The sequence below is a fragment of the Passer domesticus genome, chromosome 3 (genome assembly GCF_036417665.1).
Source record: "Passer domesticus isolate bPasDom1 chromosome 3, bPasDom1.hap1, whole genome shotgun sequence".
NCBI lineage: Eukaryota > Metazoa > Chordata > Aves > Passeriformes > Passeridae > Passer > Passer domesticus.
In genome coordinates, this window is record NC_087476.1 from 74,850,861 (window position 1) to 74,870,083 (window position 19,223).

General features: G+C 39.2%; 1 protein-coding gene and 1 long non-coding RNA gene across 12 annotated transcripts in view; one reads left to right on the forward strand and one right to left on the reverse strand.

The window, feature by feature from the left end:
- RPS6KA2 (ribosomal protein S6 kinase A2) overlaps positions 1 to 19,223 on the forward strand; it is a 294,786-nt gene that overhangs the window by 210,065 nt on the left and 65,498 nt on the right. For 9 of the 11 annotated variants that reach the window (XM_064414038.1, XM_064414034.1, XM_064414035.1 and 6 more), the window contains 3 exons: positions 10,359 to 10,439; positions 11,239 to 11,318; positions 14,225 to 14,331. In XM_064414038.1, the coding sequence (XP_064270108.1) occupies positions 10,359 to 10,439; positions 11,239 to 11,318; positions 14,225 to 14,331 (268 nt within the window). Of the gene's footprint in view, positions 1 to 7,195; positions 7,261 to 10,358; positions 10,440 to 10,520; positions 10,617 to 11,238; positions 11,319 to 14,224; positions 14,332 to 19,223 lie in introns of those variants that run through there. The other 2 variants (XM_064414044.1, XM_064414045.1) reach the window with 2 other exon arrangements.
- LOC135296978 (uncharacterized) lies at positions 12,287 to 15,451 on the reverse strand. Its single transcript, XR_010358974.1, has 3 exons — positions 14,884 to 15,451; positions 14,105 to 14,317; positions 12,287 to 12,709 (listed from the first exon to the last, which is right to left on the reverse strand). It is a non-coding gene; the product is annotated as an uncharacterized LOC135296978 (long non-coding RNA).

A 19,223-nucleotide genomic window follows, 5' to 3' on the forward strand; every position in this document is an offset into this window, starting at 1 on the left:
GTGCTCACATTTCTGCTTCATGAACATCACCCAGCTACCCTTACTGCTGCTCCTCTGCTCAATCTCCATATCTGTAATGCTAACCTAATTATGCCAGCCTGCTCTTCACAGTGCTTACTGCTCTTTGGAGGAGCAATAGTCAGATATTAATGGAGATGTTATTAACACCCTTCCTCACTGAAGTGCAATCTATTGCATTATGGAATTTAATGGCTAAATATTCCAAACACAGAAATTGTTAGGAAATGTGTCTTGTGTATAATACATTGATTATTTGGAATAATCAGAACTATGAATCAACTGTGCTTTTGAATAAAGGTACAGCTGTAGTGGAAAGCTAAACTGAAAATACAATAGCTAAATATCCCTGGGATTTTTAACCTCCCTGATGGACTCTGCAAGTCTTTGGCTATGGTACAAATCCATTATCTATATGACAAGCATTTGTTTGTTCTGTTCATTGAATAAGTTGCACCATTTGTAACAGCCAGGATAATTGCTATTTAACCAAGTTCAGCTGCCTGCAACTGCAGTGCAGTTGTAGTTGGCTGGAAACCAAATTTGTAAGCATCATCTGGGAGTTGCATCCAACTGCTTTTATTGGTTCCCATAACACAGCAGAAAAACCTTATTTCCTTTCAAGCATGAGGACAGATTAACAGTGAGGTCAACGCTGTCACTTGATGCCATTTTAAGTAAGGGTGACAGCAGAGCAGGGATCAGTTGCACTGGTGATGGTTTTCCTCACAGCACTGCAGTTAGATCGCTTGCAAACCTTCACCAAACAGCTGGCCAGGCATTCTGTTCACAACTGCTCCTGGAGGTGTGCTAGCACTTAGCTGGCTCTCCATAAAAGTTAGATGGCACAGTATGGGAGACTACCATCTGGGATTTGTTTCTACAGAAGCAAAATTATTCTCTGTTTTCACATTCTTCATGTAGGTCACACATGTCCGTTTCAGCGTCTGTGTAGCTGTGGCATTTGCTCCAAGATGAAGGTTTTGATGGTTGAGGAGAGACCAGCAATCACCATGAAGGACAGCCTCTCCTTTCTATTTTCTCTACAGCATTTTCTATCTGCATGTGATAGTAATTGACACACTCAAAAGGTTTCCATGGCACATTATTTAACTGACATTTTCTCAGCAGCAGTAGACTACTTTTGTAAATTCAGGCAAAGCCTGAATTGTTCAGACAATGGTAGTGTGTCCCTGGTCATCTTTCAGATCTTTGTATGGGCTATGACATAGTTGCCATTCAGAGGGAATTGTCTTCATCAATACTGTAAACTCAGAATTGACTTTTCTGCTGAAAGAGCATACTTTTCCTCTTTTTCTGTTTCACATATCTCCTGCTATTTATATTTCTTTCTTTCCTTTTCTTTTGATAAATAAGTCTTTGTCCTACATTTTGATATCCTTTAAATATTTATCTTCTATATAGATTTTGTCAATGCTTATTTCAAATTTGGTTTCATTATGAATATAATAAGCTCTGCAATGTAAAACATCAGTGTCATACAGCTAGGTATTATCTTGATCCTTGTATGCTATCATAAGAAGAAATATTTGCAAGTGTACATTTAGAAGTACTGGTTTGTACTTTTGTTTTCACATGGTGTTCCCAGCACAAAGCAAGCAACTTCCAAAGCAAAGTTTTGAGGAAGACTGAAAGTTTGCACCGTGTGTGTGAGGAATATGGTTTGCTAGCAGTCACTGTCACAGGGAAGGACTGTCACAGGGCTGGGTGGCCCCAGAGAGCTGCATTACCCCTCTGCCTTACCCACAGCTATCACCCACAGGGTAACAGCCTTAGAGATCAAAGTTTCTTGATATGGCTCTCTGAGACCACAGAATTAAAAGCACTGTGTGGAAACTAGACTGCTTGTGGTTATTCAGAGGATTTTCAAGTTCACTTCCAATATGAATTTTTGGTTTCTGATATTTTTTTCACTTTGGTGGAATGTTCTGATATAATACTATGGGCAATAATCCTGCTATAAATGCTGTGTTTCAGACAGCCTTCCAAACAGTTGTGCATAATAATGAAGTCTAGATTTTTCTGGTCTTTTAAGATGTCCTTTATTGAGGTGGAGTCACTGCAGCAAAGTAGCACAGTGAAAAGTGCAGTCTCATTCCCCCGCAGTTACGGCAGGCTGGTTGGTTTCTTACTAAATAGTTATTTAACTTTTCCTGTTCAGTTTTGTTTTAAAACGTGTCAGTAAGGAGGTTCCAGTCCCAAGCCATTGCTCTGCTCCGTAGGGGTTCATGCAGTTACAGTTTGCCCAATATAGCCTACATTTCCTCTTTTTCTGTTTTACTTACCTCCTCCTATTTATATGATTTTTTTTCTTTTATTTTGATAAATAAGTCTTTTTCCTCTGTGTTTATATCCTTTAAATGTTTATCTGCTCTCCTCCTGTCTCCCTGTAGTCATTGTGTACTACTGTTTATGTTTAGCTTTTGGCAGTTTCTCAGTAACATAGGGGAAAAAAACAATATTTCCTTTTTGGTTAGGTATTCTTTCAGAGCTCAAGCAGCTACATATATTTATAGAGCTGTATATAGGGACTGAGATGTAGCTGGTGAGATCCTATTAATGTCAACAGTGGTTTTACTATTGACTGCTTTAGGGCCAGGATTTCACCCAGAAGTTCTCTGAACTTAGTCATATCTTCCACAACAATCCCTATACAGTAGTGGAGTCCAGGCTGAAAACCAATTCACAATTCTTTGAAGACTGTGTTTCTCTTGTCAAAAGAGAAAACAATAAATCAGCCTTGTTGTTGTTGTTGTCGTCTGTGTGACCAAGGCTTGCTGATTGCAAAGCTTTAATGAGCATGTTGATAACAGCAAAAGAGCAGTCTTTTTCTTATGCTCTAATTTAGGAAATGACCTTGCCTTGACTTCACACCCTGCTTGTTGGTGGGACTGGAGGCTTCTTCAGTGATAGACGGCTGTCTTGCAGATGCTTTTTCATTTGTATGAAGCAAACATATCAGCAGAACTATATTAAGTATGTCTGCATCACATCAGGCCCTGGGCAAAGCAGAGGTTTGTTTTGTCTGAATGTTAACATTAAATGGCATAATTTTACTGAACTATTTAAATTATAAATTCCTGTCTCTTTTGTGTGCAGGTAGCATGGAGGACTGGGTTATGAATAACTTGGTAAACCTAATCCTGTGTGGTTTACAAATAGAATCTGTCTCAGGGTTTCATATCTCCTAAATGAAGTGTGCCTTCAGTGTTGGATGATAAGCTACTATCCCAGCTTCCTCAGTGATGCCTTAAATATAGTAGTTATTTGTTTTGGAAACCAAAATTTTTGCAATTCAGTAACTGAAATGCTCATCCAAAAATTTTTGTTAGAAGAAGTAAGATTGGACTGCCTCTGTGTTTACTACATCCAGGCAGCCTAATGGAAGGAGTGTTTAGAGTGGGAAGTCAACATAGTGCAGTTGTGGTCTGGACAGCTTAGGGAGAATGTTAACATTTGTCTCCTGTCCTTTGACCAAATCCATCCAAACCCTCCCTTCTGAGAAAGGAACTTCTCACTGTCCAGCCACTGCCTCATGTTACCCATATCAGAGCTAAGCCAGTAAACAATGGCAAAAACTTCACTTCAAAACTTTGCGTGTTTCCCCTAAACCTGGAAGACATAGGGGTTCTAAAACTTCCTGATGGGTTTTTCTGTTAACCATCTTCTGAATTTATGTTACAACTGATAAAGAAAAGATGAGTTTCTGACAGTGTCTATTCATGGGAACAGGACAGTTGAGGGAAATTTTGCTTGACAAAATATCAGTATTTTACATGATATTATCAGTATTTTAAGCATTTCAGCAGAATTCTTTGGTTTGATTGTATACCTTTTCAAACAATATTTTATAGTTGTACATTACAATTGGAGTTAAGAAAGAGGAGATAAAAAGACAAAATAAATCCTTAACAAAGAGTACTTTGATGCAGCCAAAACAATTTTTCTCAATTTAATTTTGGCAAAACTTGGCTTTCCATTCCAGTTTAGAGAACAAAAACCCACAGCAAAAATGTCTTCGAAAATATTCAAAATTACTCGTTTTGAACAGGCCTACAGAAAACATTCACTAGGATTATTTCAGCCTATGACTAAAACTGTCATGGTGGCAAATGACACCATCCCAGTACATATGTTCTACACAGAGAGGAAATACTGCATTTCCTCTCCTTCCAGGAATTCTCACTTAATATTTTATAAAATATTATTGGTGTCATCCTTAAATATCTGATGTGGAACAGGCAGAAGGTTTCATACCATGCCATTAAACAAAATATCTCATCTAACAAAAGAGAAGGGGCTTGAATGGGCTTTAAATCACTCTCACACAGGGACACTTTGCCCTGAGTTGGTGTGCCAAGAATTCTTGGGGAGATCCTGTGCCACCCTCACCCCCTTTTACCTCTGCCGAGCCTTGCAAGTGAATTATCAGTTGCTCAAAGGTCCTGAGGAGAGAAAATGCCCCTTTCAATACAAATGGCCTTTTAGAGCTGGAGAGACTGAATAAAGGGGACAATTTTTTTTTTTTTTTTCATGTAGAAGGCTGGCATAAGAGGGAATATCTTTGCGTTTTCATCTCTGAGCCAGTGTTCACTCCTCATGCTTTTCAATCATAAAAGCTGTATTTTTGCCTTTGATGATATGCTGCAGAAAGTATTTGTGGTGAATACCAAAGCACAGACAGCTTTCACTCTTCCAGAGTAAGGTGATGCACAAACTTTACTCAGGTCTCCATGTGAAACCCACCAAACAGGTGTGTTTTCAGAGCAAAGAGCAGCAGTGCATGATTAAACCATGCTGGGCTTCAAGCTTAAAAGGCAAGCGGCAGAACTCATTGCCCTGAGAGACCCAGCAGTTCCTGGACATCTGGATCATCTCCATCTCAAGCGGGACAAGAAAAAAAAACAACTTCTTCATTGCTTCTCCATAGCAAAACACAAGGCAGACACTCATTTGATACTGGAATGTCCCACGGATAGGAAATATGAATCTTGGTGCTGCCTCTTCTTTGCAGCTGCATGTGAGTTAGCCAGCACTGCAGGGCAGGAGCTGCAAGGGAAAAAAGAGTCTCACAGAAGATATGAGAGAAGTTTGATGGAAAAAAAATTAATCCCTCTTTAGACTGTATTTAAGAGTAGGACTGAGGACTGTATGTCCTGGTCATCTTTGTATTATGGCTTCTCATATGCTGGAACTAAATCTGAAATACCTATTTTGTGTGGGGAGAGAAGGCCAACTGTCTCATACATGTTTTAAACAAATTTTCTTTATTGCAAAACTGTATGAAACCACTCTCTTTCTTCAGTTCATCATAATTTCCAGAGCTGCTGAGGAATAGTGTTTACTGGGACGTCTGAATTCTAAGGCCAGCCTTCTTATTAATTTGTCATTTTGAAGTTTTGTCTGTTCCTAGACCATAGGTAATTATTGCCTGTCAGTAAGAGTTAGTACTGAAATTGTTATTTCCTGCAATAGTAGTAATAATAATAAAAACCAGTTATAAGTCCCACTTCAGTACAACTGAAGCAAATGAAGTATAGGAGCATGTTACACTCAAATTCAACAAATACTTTATTGATGATTTCACAGGATATCACATTCACCGAGGTAAATAAATTTAAATCAGTTTTGCACAAGTTGTGAACAGATGTATTTCCAGCTGTAGGTTTTGGATCTTTAGAGGAAATTCCCTTCTAGCAGATGGCAGCTTTCTTTTCTCTTCATCAAACTGTTTATTTAATCTGGTTTTAATAAATTTTGTTAGAACTGGTTTATGCAGTTGTAAGGGGTGTAATTCTGACTTCGCTGGTGATGTACATCACCATAGGATTTGACTTATTTGATACCATTTCACATCTGCAGCTCACAGACTTTGGTGAGAAACAGTTTCACCTGGGAGCTATGCATAAACAAATCTGTGGATTTTCAGTGGTCCAGTTCTGCTTAAAAATACACAAAAATTGAAATTTCACCTCTGCATAAGGGCATGAGATTTATGTGATTATCTGGCTGGTCTATCAGTCAGTATTTCTCTAATGATAGGGTTGAGCCCAACAGCTAATTTCAGCCAAAAAATCTAAACCACACTTAATCTCCTGCAGCATCTGTGGATTTTTTTTGATCAAGAAGAGAGATCCAAGTTGATGTCCCATTGAGAAAACAGCAGGAGGTTGCAGCTGCCAGAGGCTCCATGGGTTAGGAAGGAGGCGACTGTACAGAACCCTCAGCTCACCAGGCTGCTCCTTGCTGGTCAAGGCTATGAGGAGTAAATCTCTGAGCATTTCTTTTCACATTTCTTTTCAGCTGAGTTTGTATGTCCCAAAAGCCATGTTTGCACCTGACAAGTCCCATGTGGGTTTTTTGGGTTTGTTTGGGGTTTTTTTGTTTGTTTGTTTTTTTCCTGTAGCATCAGACTTCATCAATCTGTTCTTTAATTTTCTTTGTTGGAAAATTGAGCAGAGGTACTTCAGAGGGATATTGCAAGATTTAATTAACTTTTACAAAGAGAGAGAATAATTAATAAGTGATAAAGACTAGAAATGGAAGTACAATACTAAAGTGTAATATTGATTTAGAGACATCTGTCATTCCAAATCTCAACATTTGAGCATCAAGGCTACTTTAAAATACAACAAACAGAGGCAACTCTTTGATTTCTTTAAAGCCAAATGTGTTGTTTCATGTAAAAGGGGGGGGGGGAAAGGAAAAAAGGAGGGGGGGGGAGATAAAATTACCTCCCCCAGACTCTGGACTCCTAAAACACAGTCTGCATTCTTACTGATTTCTCAGAGTGCCCTTCTACAAAGGAGTGTCTCCCACTCTGTAGATCTGTTTTTCTACCTTTGCTGCAGAAGCATAGGGCTGAGTGGTGAAGCTGTGATATAATGGCTCTTTCTCCATCTCTAAAAGGTTCCATATTTCAGGCCCCAGAGAAAATCACATTCACAGAATGATGCACATTTCAAAGGAAAAGCACCTGAAGTGCTTTGTATGACATTATTGGTATGCTTCTGCATTCAGTGTGTCAACAGGACACTTTTCTGTTTTTTCCTTGTGTTGTAATAATGCTCTGCTGATGAAGGTGCAACATGAAAGGCTGCTCTTTAGGGGTTTAGTTCTGTGTGGAACAAGAACACAGTAAAGCAAATAGTGTTACCCAGCAGAAGCATTGAGGCAAGACTTTGATCACTATTAGAAAGCCTGTATTTCTCCATATCTCAGGTAATTAGGCACCACACACGTACTTTGTCTTCTGGACATAGGCAGTGTGGATTTGAATTTAGAATTTAGCTCTCTACTTTTGCCTACAACAGACAGTATTAAAAACAGATTAAAATAACAGCAATAGAATTGAAAAGGATGTTGCAGAGAGTTTTATGTGTATATTCTATTTGCATTATCTTTTTTGTGTTCCTGTGCTATGTGAAGAATTTGAAATTGAGTTTCAAGTTCCTAAGTCTGAGTCCTATTCTGCTTTTGCTCTACTTGAGGCAAAATACTGAGTTTTAAAGAAGTGAGGAGGGTAATGGATGAAATCTAAAACCATCGTTTTGTTCACTGATTTATTTCTCCTGCTGCAATACTTTTTGATGCGGATTTAATTAGCTTAATTTGTAGCTCCCCTTATTCTTGCTTTATTCATTAATTAATTCTTCACTCCTGGTTAAGCAGTGACATTCCTTATTGAAAGGTAGGGATGAGCAAATAATTTATAATTAATAATGCTTTTTGCCAAACATCTCTGGGCAGATGGTGAAATTTTTTACCTTATTTGTGTATTTTCTGCATGTATCTTCCTGTACCTCACAGCTTTCTGTAAGTGGCAGATGCTTTTGCCACACGTTTGGGGGATTTCTCTCCCTAATGTTTCAGGTCAGGAGATTCAGCAGCAGACTTTGGTTAAAATTGTCATAAAGGACAAAAAACCATTGAGGAAAAAGTCACTAAGACAGCAAACCTATTATCTGACAACCCATTTCGTAGTTTAAAAAAATTTAAACTTTCAAACACCAATTTCAGCCTGGTGACATCAAGAAGACAGTTTCCAAAATTACTGGAGAGATGCTGACCCACTCAGAGAGGCAACCAAATCACCAGGTGCTGTCATGAGCCACCTCCAGAGGACTCTGGGGAGGGTCCAGGCTGCTGTATCTCAATACAGTATCTGCAGTCAGCAGATATTCACACTGGAGCTTTGCTGTTTATCACATTTACTTTGCAGCCCAGTGCCCTTGGCTAAGGCAGTCCATTAAGAGGTCTGTAATGTACACTGTCTCACTGTATCTTTCTCTAAATAAGATTTTAAAGAGGAAAGCTCTAAGTGGAAAATGGTATCTGCCATGGCAGCACTAATTTAGAGCATCCATACCCTTGCAGGACCCAGCTGGCCCCAAGGGAAACATGGTGGGGCACCAGAGAGGTCTCAGCCCAGGGACCAGAGCAGAGCCCATCCCACTGCCATGCACCCTCATTAGTGCTTTTGCCACCAAATGGTGCCTGGGCAGGCCCAGGCTGTATGAGGACAGCAGTGCCCAGATAGGGAGAGTCTTTGGGGCTGCTGAGCCTCCAGCTTTACAAGCCTGACTTCTGCTCCCTAAAGACAGGTTTGCAAAAGGAAATGTAACCCCATAATGCAACAGCTACAGGTTCAGGGGCTATGAGTGGAGAGTGAGATTTCTTCTGTGGTGATATCACCTTCTCTTTAAGTCTGATGTGTCTCTTGTGTGCATGTGGGGAGAAGGGTGGTTTGTGTGGTTATTTGTCCACACCCAGTAACAGCCACAGTGCCAAGCAGGGCACAGGGCTTTTGCAAAGCACTGGGCTGCACAGCTGGGCCTTTGCCTGTTGAGTGGTTAAAATGATGGGTGGAGGAGGGTGTGTTGCCATTCTGACAGCCTGTTTCAACTGTGCAGTGCAAATGCAGAGAGGTACTTCTTTAGGTTACCCAATGAAGCTTAATGGGAAATGTACTATGTAGAGTGTCCAGCAATGCCCAACTATCCAACGTGAATTCCCATCTGGGATCATCCCTCATGGACAGCACAAGAAACAGTCTGTCTTCACATAGTGAGCATTTTGTGAGTGTAGGATGTGTGATTTTTACTTGTGAGATGAGATTACAATTCCACAATTTCCTCTGTTTTGAATTTATTCTACAAGGTAGCTTGAATGAGCTAGTAAAGCTTATGTCATTATTGACCTAAGTTAAGCATCAAAATAGCAAGAAACCCAAGTATATCACCTATGCTATTTAAGGTTTTGAGATCAGCTGGTTTGGACCCATTTCTGTGCATCAATTTTTGAAGTACAGTAGACAGCGGTTTTGTTATTAATGTTCCTTACTTGGATGCTGAGAGTACTCAGCTTCTGAGCAGCTCCACAACACATGACTGCAATGACAGAGTCTGACAGATCTCAGGCTTTTCTATCTAAAATCGATTCATAATATGTCTTGTTGATGCTTTCATCTGAAAAGGATATTGGCATTGTGAAGAGAAAAAAGAAAATGTCAGTGCTTTTCAGTGAAGTAGTGATTGACTGAAAAATACAAGTGCATCTTTAGGATCAAGACTTGGTAACGTGGGGACTTGAATCCTCCTTAGTGTCTAAATATTCTGCTTAATGGCTTTGGTATGAAATCTTCAACATTAGTTTTGTTTAGCTGGAATTCAGCTCACCTCTGAAATTATGATTTCCCTTACTCTCTATTCATCTCCACCACAAAAAGTATTTTTCTCTCTGGTATCACTCAATAAAGTTATCTCTACACATAAAAATAATTAGTTACTATTTTTATTTGGAATTTTTCTTTGTTACTGATTGTTTGGGTGGTGGTTTATTGGAAGTTTTGTATGTTGCATATATAGATCACTTCCAGAAAGTGCTATTCAATTATATGTCATAAATGCTGCTAGCATCAGCAAAATACAATAAATTAATTTGAACAAGATTAATCCAACTTGCTCTAGGACTGGTATATTATGTTTCATCTTAAATGAAGTAAAGTAATTAATTTAGTGTAGTTTTCATTTTCACATTAACATTCTCTTCTGTGAAGTGTAATTGTCTTCTTGTTGTTTGCAATACTGTAGTCATTTTAGTTAGGGCAGCTTTCTATAGGGAAAGACACAGGGCCTTCCTATAGAACTTGTTACACGGACTAGACAGTCAGAAATAGAGGACACTTAAGTGGTCTGATTTACCTAAGGTTATACAAGCCATCAGCAGAGTGAGAATCACAAGCCAGACTGCCTGGACCTTATTCCAGTACTGTATCCAGTGACCATGCTGCCTCTGTTCTTATTGTTCTTTCTTTATAGTTCGGGATCGGGTACGATCTAAAATGGAGAGAGATATTTTGGCAGAAGTGAACCATCCTTTCATAGTCAAGCTTCATTATGGTAACTATGATAAAATATAATTAATGTTTGTTCTTAAATTGGGTGGGGGATTGTAACTAGGTGTGTTACACTTCCGTGCAGATGCCCCCTGCCTACTTATGACTCTGTTGCTAATAAAGTCATAGAGGCTACCTGTGTGAAATTCTTCATTTATGCTGAAGGAGACATCCAGTACTTGTAAGTTTCAGCCATTCCTCCATTAAAATAAATTTGTCATGAAGTCTGATGTGGTAGGTAGGGCTGGTAGGGTAGCTGCTGAGTTTACATCTGCCAAACCCTCACCCACTGTCAGGTATCATTTAGAAAGACAGAGAATTTAAATAAAAGCATGTTATAATAATCAATACCAGTCTAAATTTGTATAGGTGTGTACAGGAATGTGGTGTCTTGCTGGAATTGCCTCCTGCCACGCCAGCCCCATTACTACTGTGACAGGTATCCTGAGGGCATTTGGGTATGTGGGCTCTTCTCTCACACAAATATGGAAACCTCTCTCTGTGCCTCACTCTGACTCCTGATACTTTGTGGAGTGGGAAACGCTGTTAATTCATAAGTGCTTAACACAGAACTGAATTTATTAGTAATGCACTTTTGTCTCTCAACTGGCACTATTTTTTTTCCCATAGCCAAAGCTCAATTGCTGAGTTCTATACAGAAATGGGGTTTTTTTTGGTTCTCAAAGTTTTGGAGTGACAGTGATGCAATGGCATGAATGATACACTGCTAGTCAACAGGACTTACTCGTTGGGGATTTTGTCTTGATTCAAACTTCCGACATCTTCATCCTTTTCTAATACAGCATTTCAAACAGAGGGAAAGTTGTACCTCATACTAGATTTCCTGCGGGGAGGCGACCTTTTCACCAGACTCTCCAAAGAGGTAAGCTGATAGATCTTTACCTCAGAAATGAAAGACTCTCTTGGATTTTCAGAACTCAAATTGAATTTATGGGAATGAAAAATGGCCTTGGGAATAGTCATCTATATATGTAATGGAGCTGTCTCATCTTGCATGGTTAAGTGGATTCTTAATAATTGTATTTGAATTATGCCAGTGGTAATACAGCAGATACCCTGTAGGCATCACTGCCAGAGAAAACTGCTCCACTGCTAAGCCATTCCCTATCAAAAAAAACCCAGACTCGATGCTTTCAGAGTAAGTCCTTGATGGGATGAGAAACAGTCTGAGAAATCAATCCCCAATACATTTTGCCCCAGGCATGAGCACAGAACTACTAGAAAAACATACTGCCGGCAGAGGGAAGAGATGACCATGGGTCAGGGCCAGTCTCTGCAGCTGCTGGGAGCAGGTTAAGAGCCACACACCAGCCCAGGCATGGCAGATTGACTATCACAGTCCTCCCCTGTCCTCTGCATGCCTTGCCCCTGGAGAGGGACTGCTGGGAATGTCCCAGGTTCTCACTGATGCCCAAACAGAGCAGTCACAGTAGGTTTTCTAGGTTCATTTAGTTCTTTCCTGTATCTCCAAAGCTCTGTGAACCAGCAGTCCCAGAGAGGTCCTTGCAGGAGTGCAGGAGGCTCCAGTGAGGCAGCATGCAACTGCTCTGCTGTTGTCTGTGCCCTGGTGTTTTCTGTCACCAAAATGATGTCCCTAGCCCTTGGTACTTCTAAGGGTGTGGGGACAGGGATGCAGGCAACAACTTATCACAGAGTGTTTAACGACAGGAACCTTTCAAATGCCATCTTGAGGGGAAGCTCTGTTGCTCTTCTTGGGTTTGGGGAGCTACTGATTGACTAAAAAAGCTGTGAAAACAGTATTTTCTGTCAAAAGTTCCCCAGCTCTCCCCGACCCCCATTCAATTCCCGATTCAGTGACATGCTGCAGGATGTTGTGTGCACTGCAACTTGGGACCCCAAGCTTTTGCTTTTAAGGCTTATTTGCTAATGCAAGAAGACATTAGTAACAAGTTAATTACACTGCTGAGTAATGATCTTTATATAAATATTCAGTCCCTGGTAGCAGTTATTTTTAATATGAGGAAAAATATTTCAAAAATTTGAATTTAAAATATCCTTCTGCTATTGTCATGAGATCAAGCTTTATTAGTGAGGCAGTGCTGCTGTCTCAGCAAGGGCCTCTTTGGTTTCATGGAAGAAGACAGAAAATGTGTCTCTTACCTAAGCGGGCAGGTCCCTGTTCCACACAGCCAGGAAACTCAACAGTGGAAGTTAACAGCTCAGACTTTGTATTTCTTTAAAAGCTTCATGTTTTCCCCACAGTTTGTCCAGGGCAATTCACCAACTCCTGTGCTGTATACCATTGTTAACGACTCATTAAGCTGACAGTAAAAACATACTTCTCTTTTTTCAGTGTTTGCAGCTCCCTTGCCTGCCTATACTTTGCAGCTGTTTAGGGGCAAGGTATTGCAAGGGAAGAAGTTCTGGGAGAGTTTGAACTGTTTGCAATTTGTAGTTATAGATTTGGTTGAAAAGTATTGATTTCAGTGGACTTTCAGTCAGATCCCATAGACATATATAGCATGCATGCATGCAGAGCCTGCCTATTTCTTGCTCTGTCTTTTTGAGACATCTGACTTTAACTAAGTGTATCTGTATAGATCAGAATTTTCCTGGATTCTATTGATTTAATTTCTTGCCTACATTATTTATTTTAAATCTTATAAATAATTTAAATTTCTTTTAAAATTAATGTCATTTTTACATTCAATACAATTAAATTTGAGATCTTTTGCTTTTGTGTTTTTGTTTCTAGCCTTTGCAGTAAAATTCTTAATTAAATTATGTGACATCTGTGCTCTGAATCATCTCTTTTTTTTCTCTCAGCTGTCTGGAACTTCTCAAAGCACTCAGATATTTTGGCTACCCCTTTTTGAGAGCAGAGACCTAATTTTAAAATTAAGCCCTACAACTTCTAAATGTAGAATTTACATTTACATATGACAAGTAAATTTTTATTCAGCTGACTCGTTTTACTTCTGTCATGCATAATCACACTTCTGTATCCAATATATCAGCTTATTTTTCTGCATTATTATCTCTGTGCATATTGAAATTTAAAGAGAACATCTCAGATATAATAGAAGTTGAACCAAAGGTGTTTCCTGCCATCTGAATTTTTCAGTGTTTATTGGTTTTTTGATTACAGAAGTTTCTTCTCACCTAAAACACAGCTTTCAGTGTTAGCAGTGTCCATGTCAGCTGTAGAAAACGCTGTCTTCAGTTGGCACCTCATCAGGCCCCAAGTGTTAGACAGCACATCACTGCTTAGGGCATCTGCACTGATATTCCTTGGGGCCTCCAAGGCATGAGTTTTAAATCCACCTCTGATTCTCTTCATGCTGTGTATTCTGCTCCAACTTGGAAGTGTTCCATTCCCCAAAAAGCTTTCCCATGCTATTTAATGGGAATTTGGTAACCAAATGCCAAGACTGTAGCAAGTTAAGGGATATGAAAGCAATATGGGCTGCACTGAATGTGTTTAATTTTGCTGTTCATTTCCAAAGGTTAAGGAATTATAATTTATTGCTAATATTGTGACATAATGTCGTCTAAACAGATCAAACAGATGAATGAGAGCAGCATATTTTAAGGAATAGAGGTGCTCAACAGATCAAGTTTTGTTTTACAGGGAGAATCTGGTAAGAATTGTTAATATCAATTCAGACAAATTATGGAAAATTGAACCTGATATGATGGTCCTTCCAGCATTCCCAGCTTAGAAAATTCCTTCCCTGTGTCTGTTTAAGGCAAGCCAGCCCACCACTGTCCAATAAATAGATGTGGTCTTCTCTTCCTTCTCTCTAGGTGATGTTTACAGAAGAGGATGTCAAGTTCTACTTAGCTGAGTTGGCCTTGGCATTAGACCACCTCCATGGTCTCGGAATTATTTACAGGGATCTAAAACCAGAAAAGTAAGTTAACAAGGAGAAGTGAACTGAAACATAAATACTTTGAACTTTTAGGTTGCATCTGCCCCTTGTCACACTACTAAATGAGAAGGTGCCAGGGGCTCTGCCTTCCTTCTTGTTTGTGAGATTCTACACGAGACCGTCACTAACAGCAGTAGGGTTTTCCTGTCATACTGTCTTAGCACGAGGCCAAATGTTTTGACCATGCTCCAGTATGATGGAACCTCTGTGTGCCTGGCCTTCAGTTTTGTGAATGATTTCAGTAAAGAATTCAGATCCCTGTGCCTTTAACTTCAGTGGCACCATTCTCTGTTATCAGCATTTAATCTGGCCTTCCCCCTGATGCAGTGTAAACCACTCAAAGCAACTCCACTTCCAGCTCATACAGAATATGGCATGGCAACAGTCAGTGTTACTGGAGCCATTGTTTAAAGTAAATGAGCATGTCTGAGAACTTGTGTGCCTGTTAACTCATGAGAGACATGATAATCAGGACTTTTAAAACACTTGTATTAACTGTACAAAATATTTTCCAAAATATTTCTTCTCACTTACATTTGCAGCTATTTTTCACTTGTGATGTGGTCCTAATTTTCCTTTCTCTTTTTTATTTGCAATACATCAGTAGAACAAATGACACCCTCAGGCTGTCACTGGGAGTGACATGATACTGTTTTTATTCTATGCCCTTTGCTTGGTGTTTTGCTGGATTCTGCTGTGATGACTCAAATAATTCAGGCTGCAACATTCCAAAGTTCCTTTTTAATGTAATGGTCACCAGCATTTATAAAAGATAACCGCTGAGAGCGGTCTTTTTGGCAATTGCTTACACTTTCAAAATCTAACAGCGCAGCAGCATTTTCCTTCTGTGACATCAAGCTGAAAAATATGCAGCTCTTTCTTTAAAGTGGAGTGTTATCACTCTCACTCTCACGCGAAAAACATGAGACCAAAAGTGATGAAAGGAAGACTTTGTAGGTAAGAAGTTGAAGAGAAGGAGACTGTTTATCTGCATTGTGGTTCCATGTGATTTAAATTTTAAATTCAATTTTATGTTTTGGCTTGAAAAATAGTAGTAGCAGTAGTAATACTATGTGAATTCAACAGATGTACATAGCAAGAGCTCTCAGTCTTTTGGGCTAGTGAACTTTCTGTAGTTGACCAAATTTTCCAATCTTGCTCATTTATGCAGCCAAAACTGGAAACCATTTGTCTTTGGCAAATGTGGGAAGTCATCCTACAATTAAGCAACTGGAGGGAGAAAAGTACCAGTTTGTTCCTGATATGAAATGCAGGTAGGCAGTGGTGACACCCCAGCTGCCACAGCCACAGGCTCTTGCATCGTCTGCCAGCTCCTTGGTTTCAATTTCATTCTGAACTGCTGTTTTATCCATTCAGCATCAACAAACATGCATACAGTAGAATAACGCCAATTATAGGTTTTCTGTTTTAGACTTTGATTCTAGTGAGCATTTGTATGGATCATGCACTGCTTTACTCTCTGATGTTAGATGAGGCTGATTTTTGAGATAACACATGATGTATGAATCTGCTGTTAGAAGGTATCCAGATATGAGCTTGTATATTCAGATATGTCACAATGCCTTTATATTTTTAGGCATATGCTGTAATTTTTTGCTTTAGAAGAAGTTAGAAACTAAGGAGAAAATTAAGTGTATGTCAAAACTGTTCATTTTATTTAAGATACTGAGACCTGGATTCTTCTGAGTTCTCAGCAGGAAGTGTCACTTAGCATCTCAAAAAACATCTCTCAATGACTCCAGTTGCAAGTGAGAGCACTTTATATAACTGCAGACCAAGCTGACGTGATTCAAGTCAGGGATCAGTGAATCAAGAAATTGGAACTCATCTAAGGAAAGAAGGTGTCAATGATTTGTCATTGTCACATGGAAGCATGTTGAAAAGGTACAGATGGAATCCAGTTTTCTCTATATTTTTGTCTGAGCTGAGACCAGCCATCCCCTTCACTGTACTGCTCTGCTAAAATCCCTCCCTGAGTGTTACCAGTCTGCCACTGAGACAAGATTTCTATAGAAGAAAAGAAAAAGTATCATCACGTAACTGGAGACCTATACACAGAGAGATCACTGTGTAAAGTTGAGGTGGCAGCCCTCAATCTTGCATTTTCTACCTTTTATATATGGTTTATGACCTTTGATCTACAGTTAAATGGATTAACTGTGATACGATTTAATTTGGATGCAATTGACATAGTGTAAAATTAGCTTACATGAATATAACTGTTTTATAGGAAAGATACAGAAGTTCATACCTAGAGATAAAGCAAGGCTTCTGACTGAAAATCATATCCTCTAAAAATAGCTCTTTAAGTGCAAAGCCTATGTGTAGTCACACCTAGGAGGGCAGAGCATGACAGCCTATGATTTCTCTGGAAGTTTAGATTTACATTAAAGAAATACAGCAGAATAAAACAATTACTCTCAGGGAAAAAAAAAAAAAAGTTAAGTTTTTGAGTTACATCTGGGAAAGAATATCTTCCTAAATAAGATGATAAAAGAAAATTAGGATCATCTCAGGATGTTCTCATCCTCCCCTGGCAGGATCAAGACCATAACAGGTGTGTTGCTAGCTCAGGCTTAAAACAGGTGGTGAAGACTGTGCTCTACACAGGAAGACTCTTGGCAGTGCTCCAGCAGTTGCTCATCTAAAATGTTGCTCTTAATACCTAGTTTGAAATTTTTTCGCTGCCACTGCAGGCCATTGCTCCTTGGCCTGTCCTCCTAGAAGCCCCAACCTGCTTGTTCTGCTCTCAGCAGCAGCCTCAGGGGGTTGTGAGAACATCCTTCTCCTGAGACCCTCTTCTGTATCCTAAACAATCCAGGTTCTGAACTCTTCTTCACTAGTCAGTCTTTACAGGGCTTCACTCATTCTCATTACTCTCCTTTGGTTTCCCTCTCTCCTTTGAAGTGCAACGTGCAGAATTGCACACACACATCTTCAGCAGAGGCATTACCAGCATGATTACAGCACGATTACAGCACAAGGTTTGCTCTGTTAGATTTGCAGAACTGGAGATAAATTAATTAATTTGTAATTTCCCAATTTTCTCCCTTCCCATCTCTCTCCCCTTTATTAAAGATGGACACTGCATTAGGCCTTTCATTGTTCAATGCTTTTGCTGTTCTTCAGATGCTCCCAAAATTAGCTGCTGATAGCAGCTTGTCAGTTCCGTAAGTATGCTAAAATAAAGCTCATTGGAATGGTTTATGTTAAAAAAAAAACCAAAAAAAAACAACCAAACAAACAAACAAACAAAAAACTAGCACTGTTCAAACCACTTGGAAGAACCCTCAGTACATTAACATTTAAGGTTCACCTTTTTTTTTTTTTTTAAGGTTCCCTAAGCAAAAATCCATGTTAACAATTCAAAGCTATGAGTTAATTTCAAGTGCAACTGGGAGTTGTTCTCAAGTCAGCTGTACTTACCTCAAAAAGACAGGTAATTGAGGTTTCTGGTTAAAATCTTGTTTAGAACAAACAGATACATCTCATGAATTGTTGCAGAAAAATTCTTCTCCTTGAGTTGTCTTGGTGATTTCAGTGACATCCCTTGTGGGACAAGGTATTGTTCAGTCACACTGGAAGCCGCTGAGTTCCTTAAATGATGAGGCATATTTTTACTTAAGAACTGCACAATCAAGCTATAAAATAAGGTATATATACCTTGGTATATATGGTAAATATACCAAAATAGAAAAATGGGCACTTATTACAGAGTAGTATATGATGCATATTTTAATTCTTATGCTGTGGTTTGAGGTCATGAGTGACTTAGAGGTAAGTCACCATCTGAAAATGGACAAACTGTTATTAATCTTAACCATTTAGGAACCTAGATGCACCTTGCTAGCCTTGCTAGGGGCTTAGGTTAACAAGGAGTGATGTACATTTTAAGGCCCTCAGTTGTCTACACAAGGGACAGTGTAGACACCATACTCTAAAAAAGCCAAACACCACTTTTTAATGCAGCATGTTGCCAACAATGACTACTAATCTATGAATGTAACTGCCCTGTGTAGAGAGGGAGATCTGAGAATCAGTAAAAGTCAAAGGCTTATGGTGGAAAGCTTCCATTGATGTAAGCAGCCCCTTTTTGACTTCATGGTGTCAATAAAGCTACAGCAGAGAGGAATTTGCATTCAGCGGGGTGAGATAGCATATGAACACTGAAATGTCACAAAACACAATTTGTGAGATTCATCTCTTTAGTAGATATTTGACTACTTCATCTGGTACTTTCATAACAAAATGAAATAAAGCACTCTTGATGAAGTCTCAGGTTTTATCTCCTACCTGAAAATTTAGCTATAGTTTCTGATTACCATAAAGTGTGGGTTGAATCTTCTGCAAAACTGCTGTCACTTAGAAAGAAACTTATATAATCCAAAAAAAAAAAATTTCAAAACCAAAACACGCACCAACCAAACAGCAACCAAAAAAACCCCACAAAAACAACCAAACCCACCCCAGAGTTGCAGCTTTATTAGGTTTGGCAGAACATTGCATTGATTTGGGGATGTTGGAGCTCAAACTAAAGCCCAGAAGACATGACTCAAAACTAAAAATTAAGAGAGAGAGAAATGGGAAAGAATTGTTTAGGCCTTGATTTAAGAGATTATATAAAACAATGCCAACAACCCATAACAAAAACTTTTTTCCCCTGTGATAAAGCTGCAGCAGAAAAGTTGATATGGACTTTGCAGTCCTAGTTCTGCTATGGGACTTCTCCAGTAACTCGGACTGTGTCATTCCTCTACTACAAATTTAGCTGCCCCAATCTCTAGCATGGAGATTTCTAGCCTTTATCATCTCAAGGCATACTTTTAAACCGAGGTCAGTGAAAGAAGTTTGTG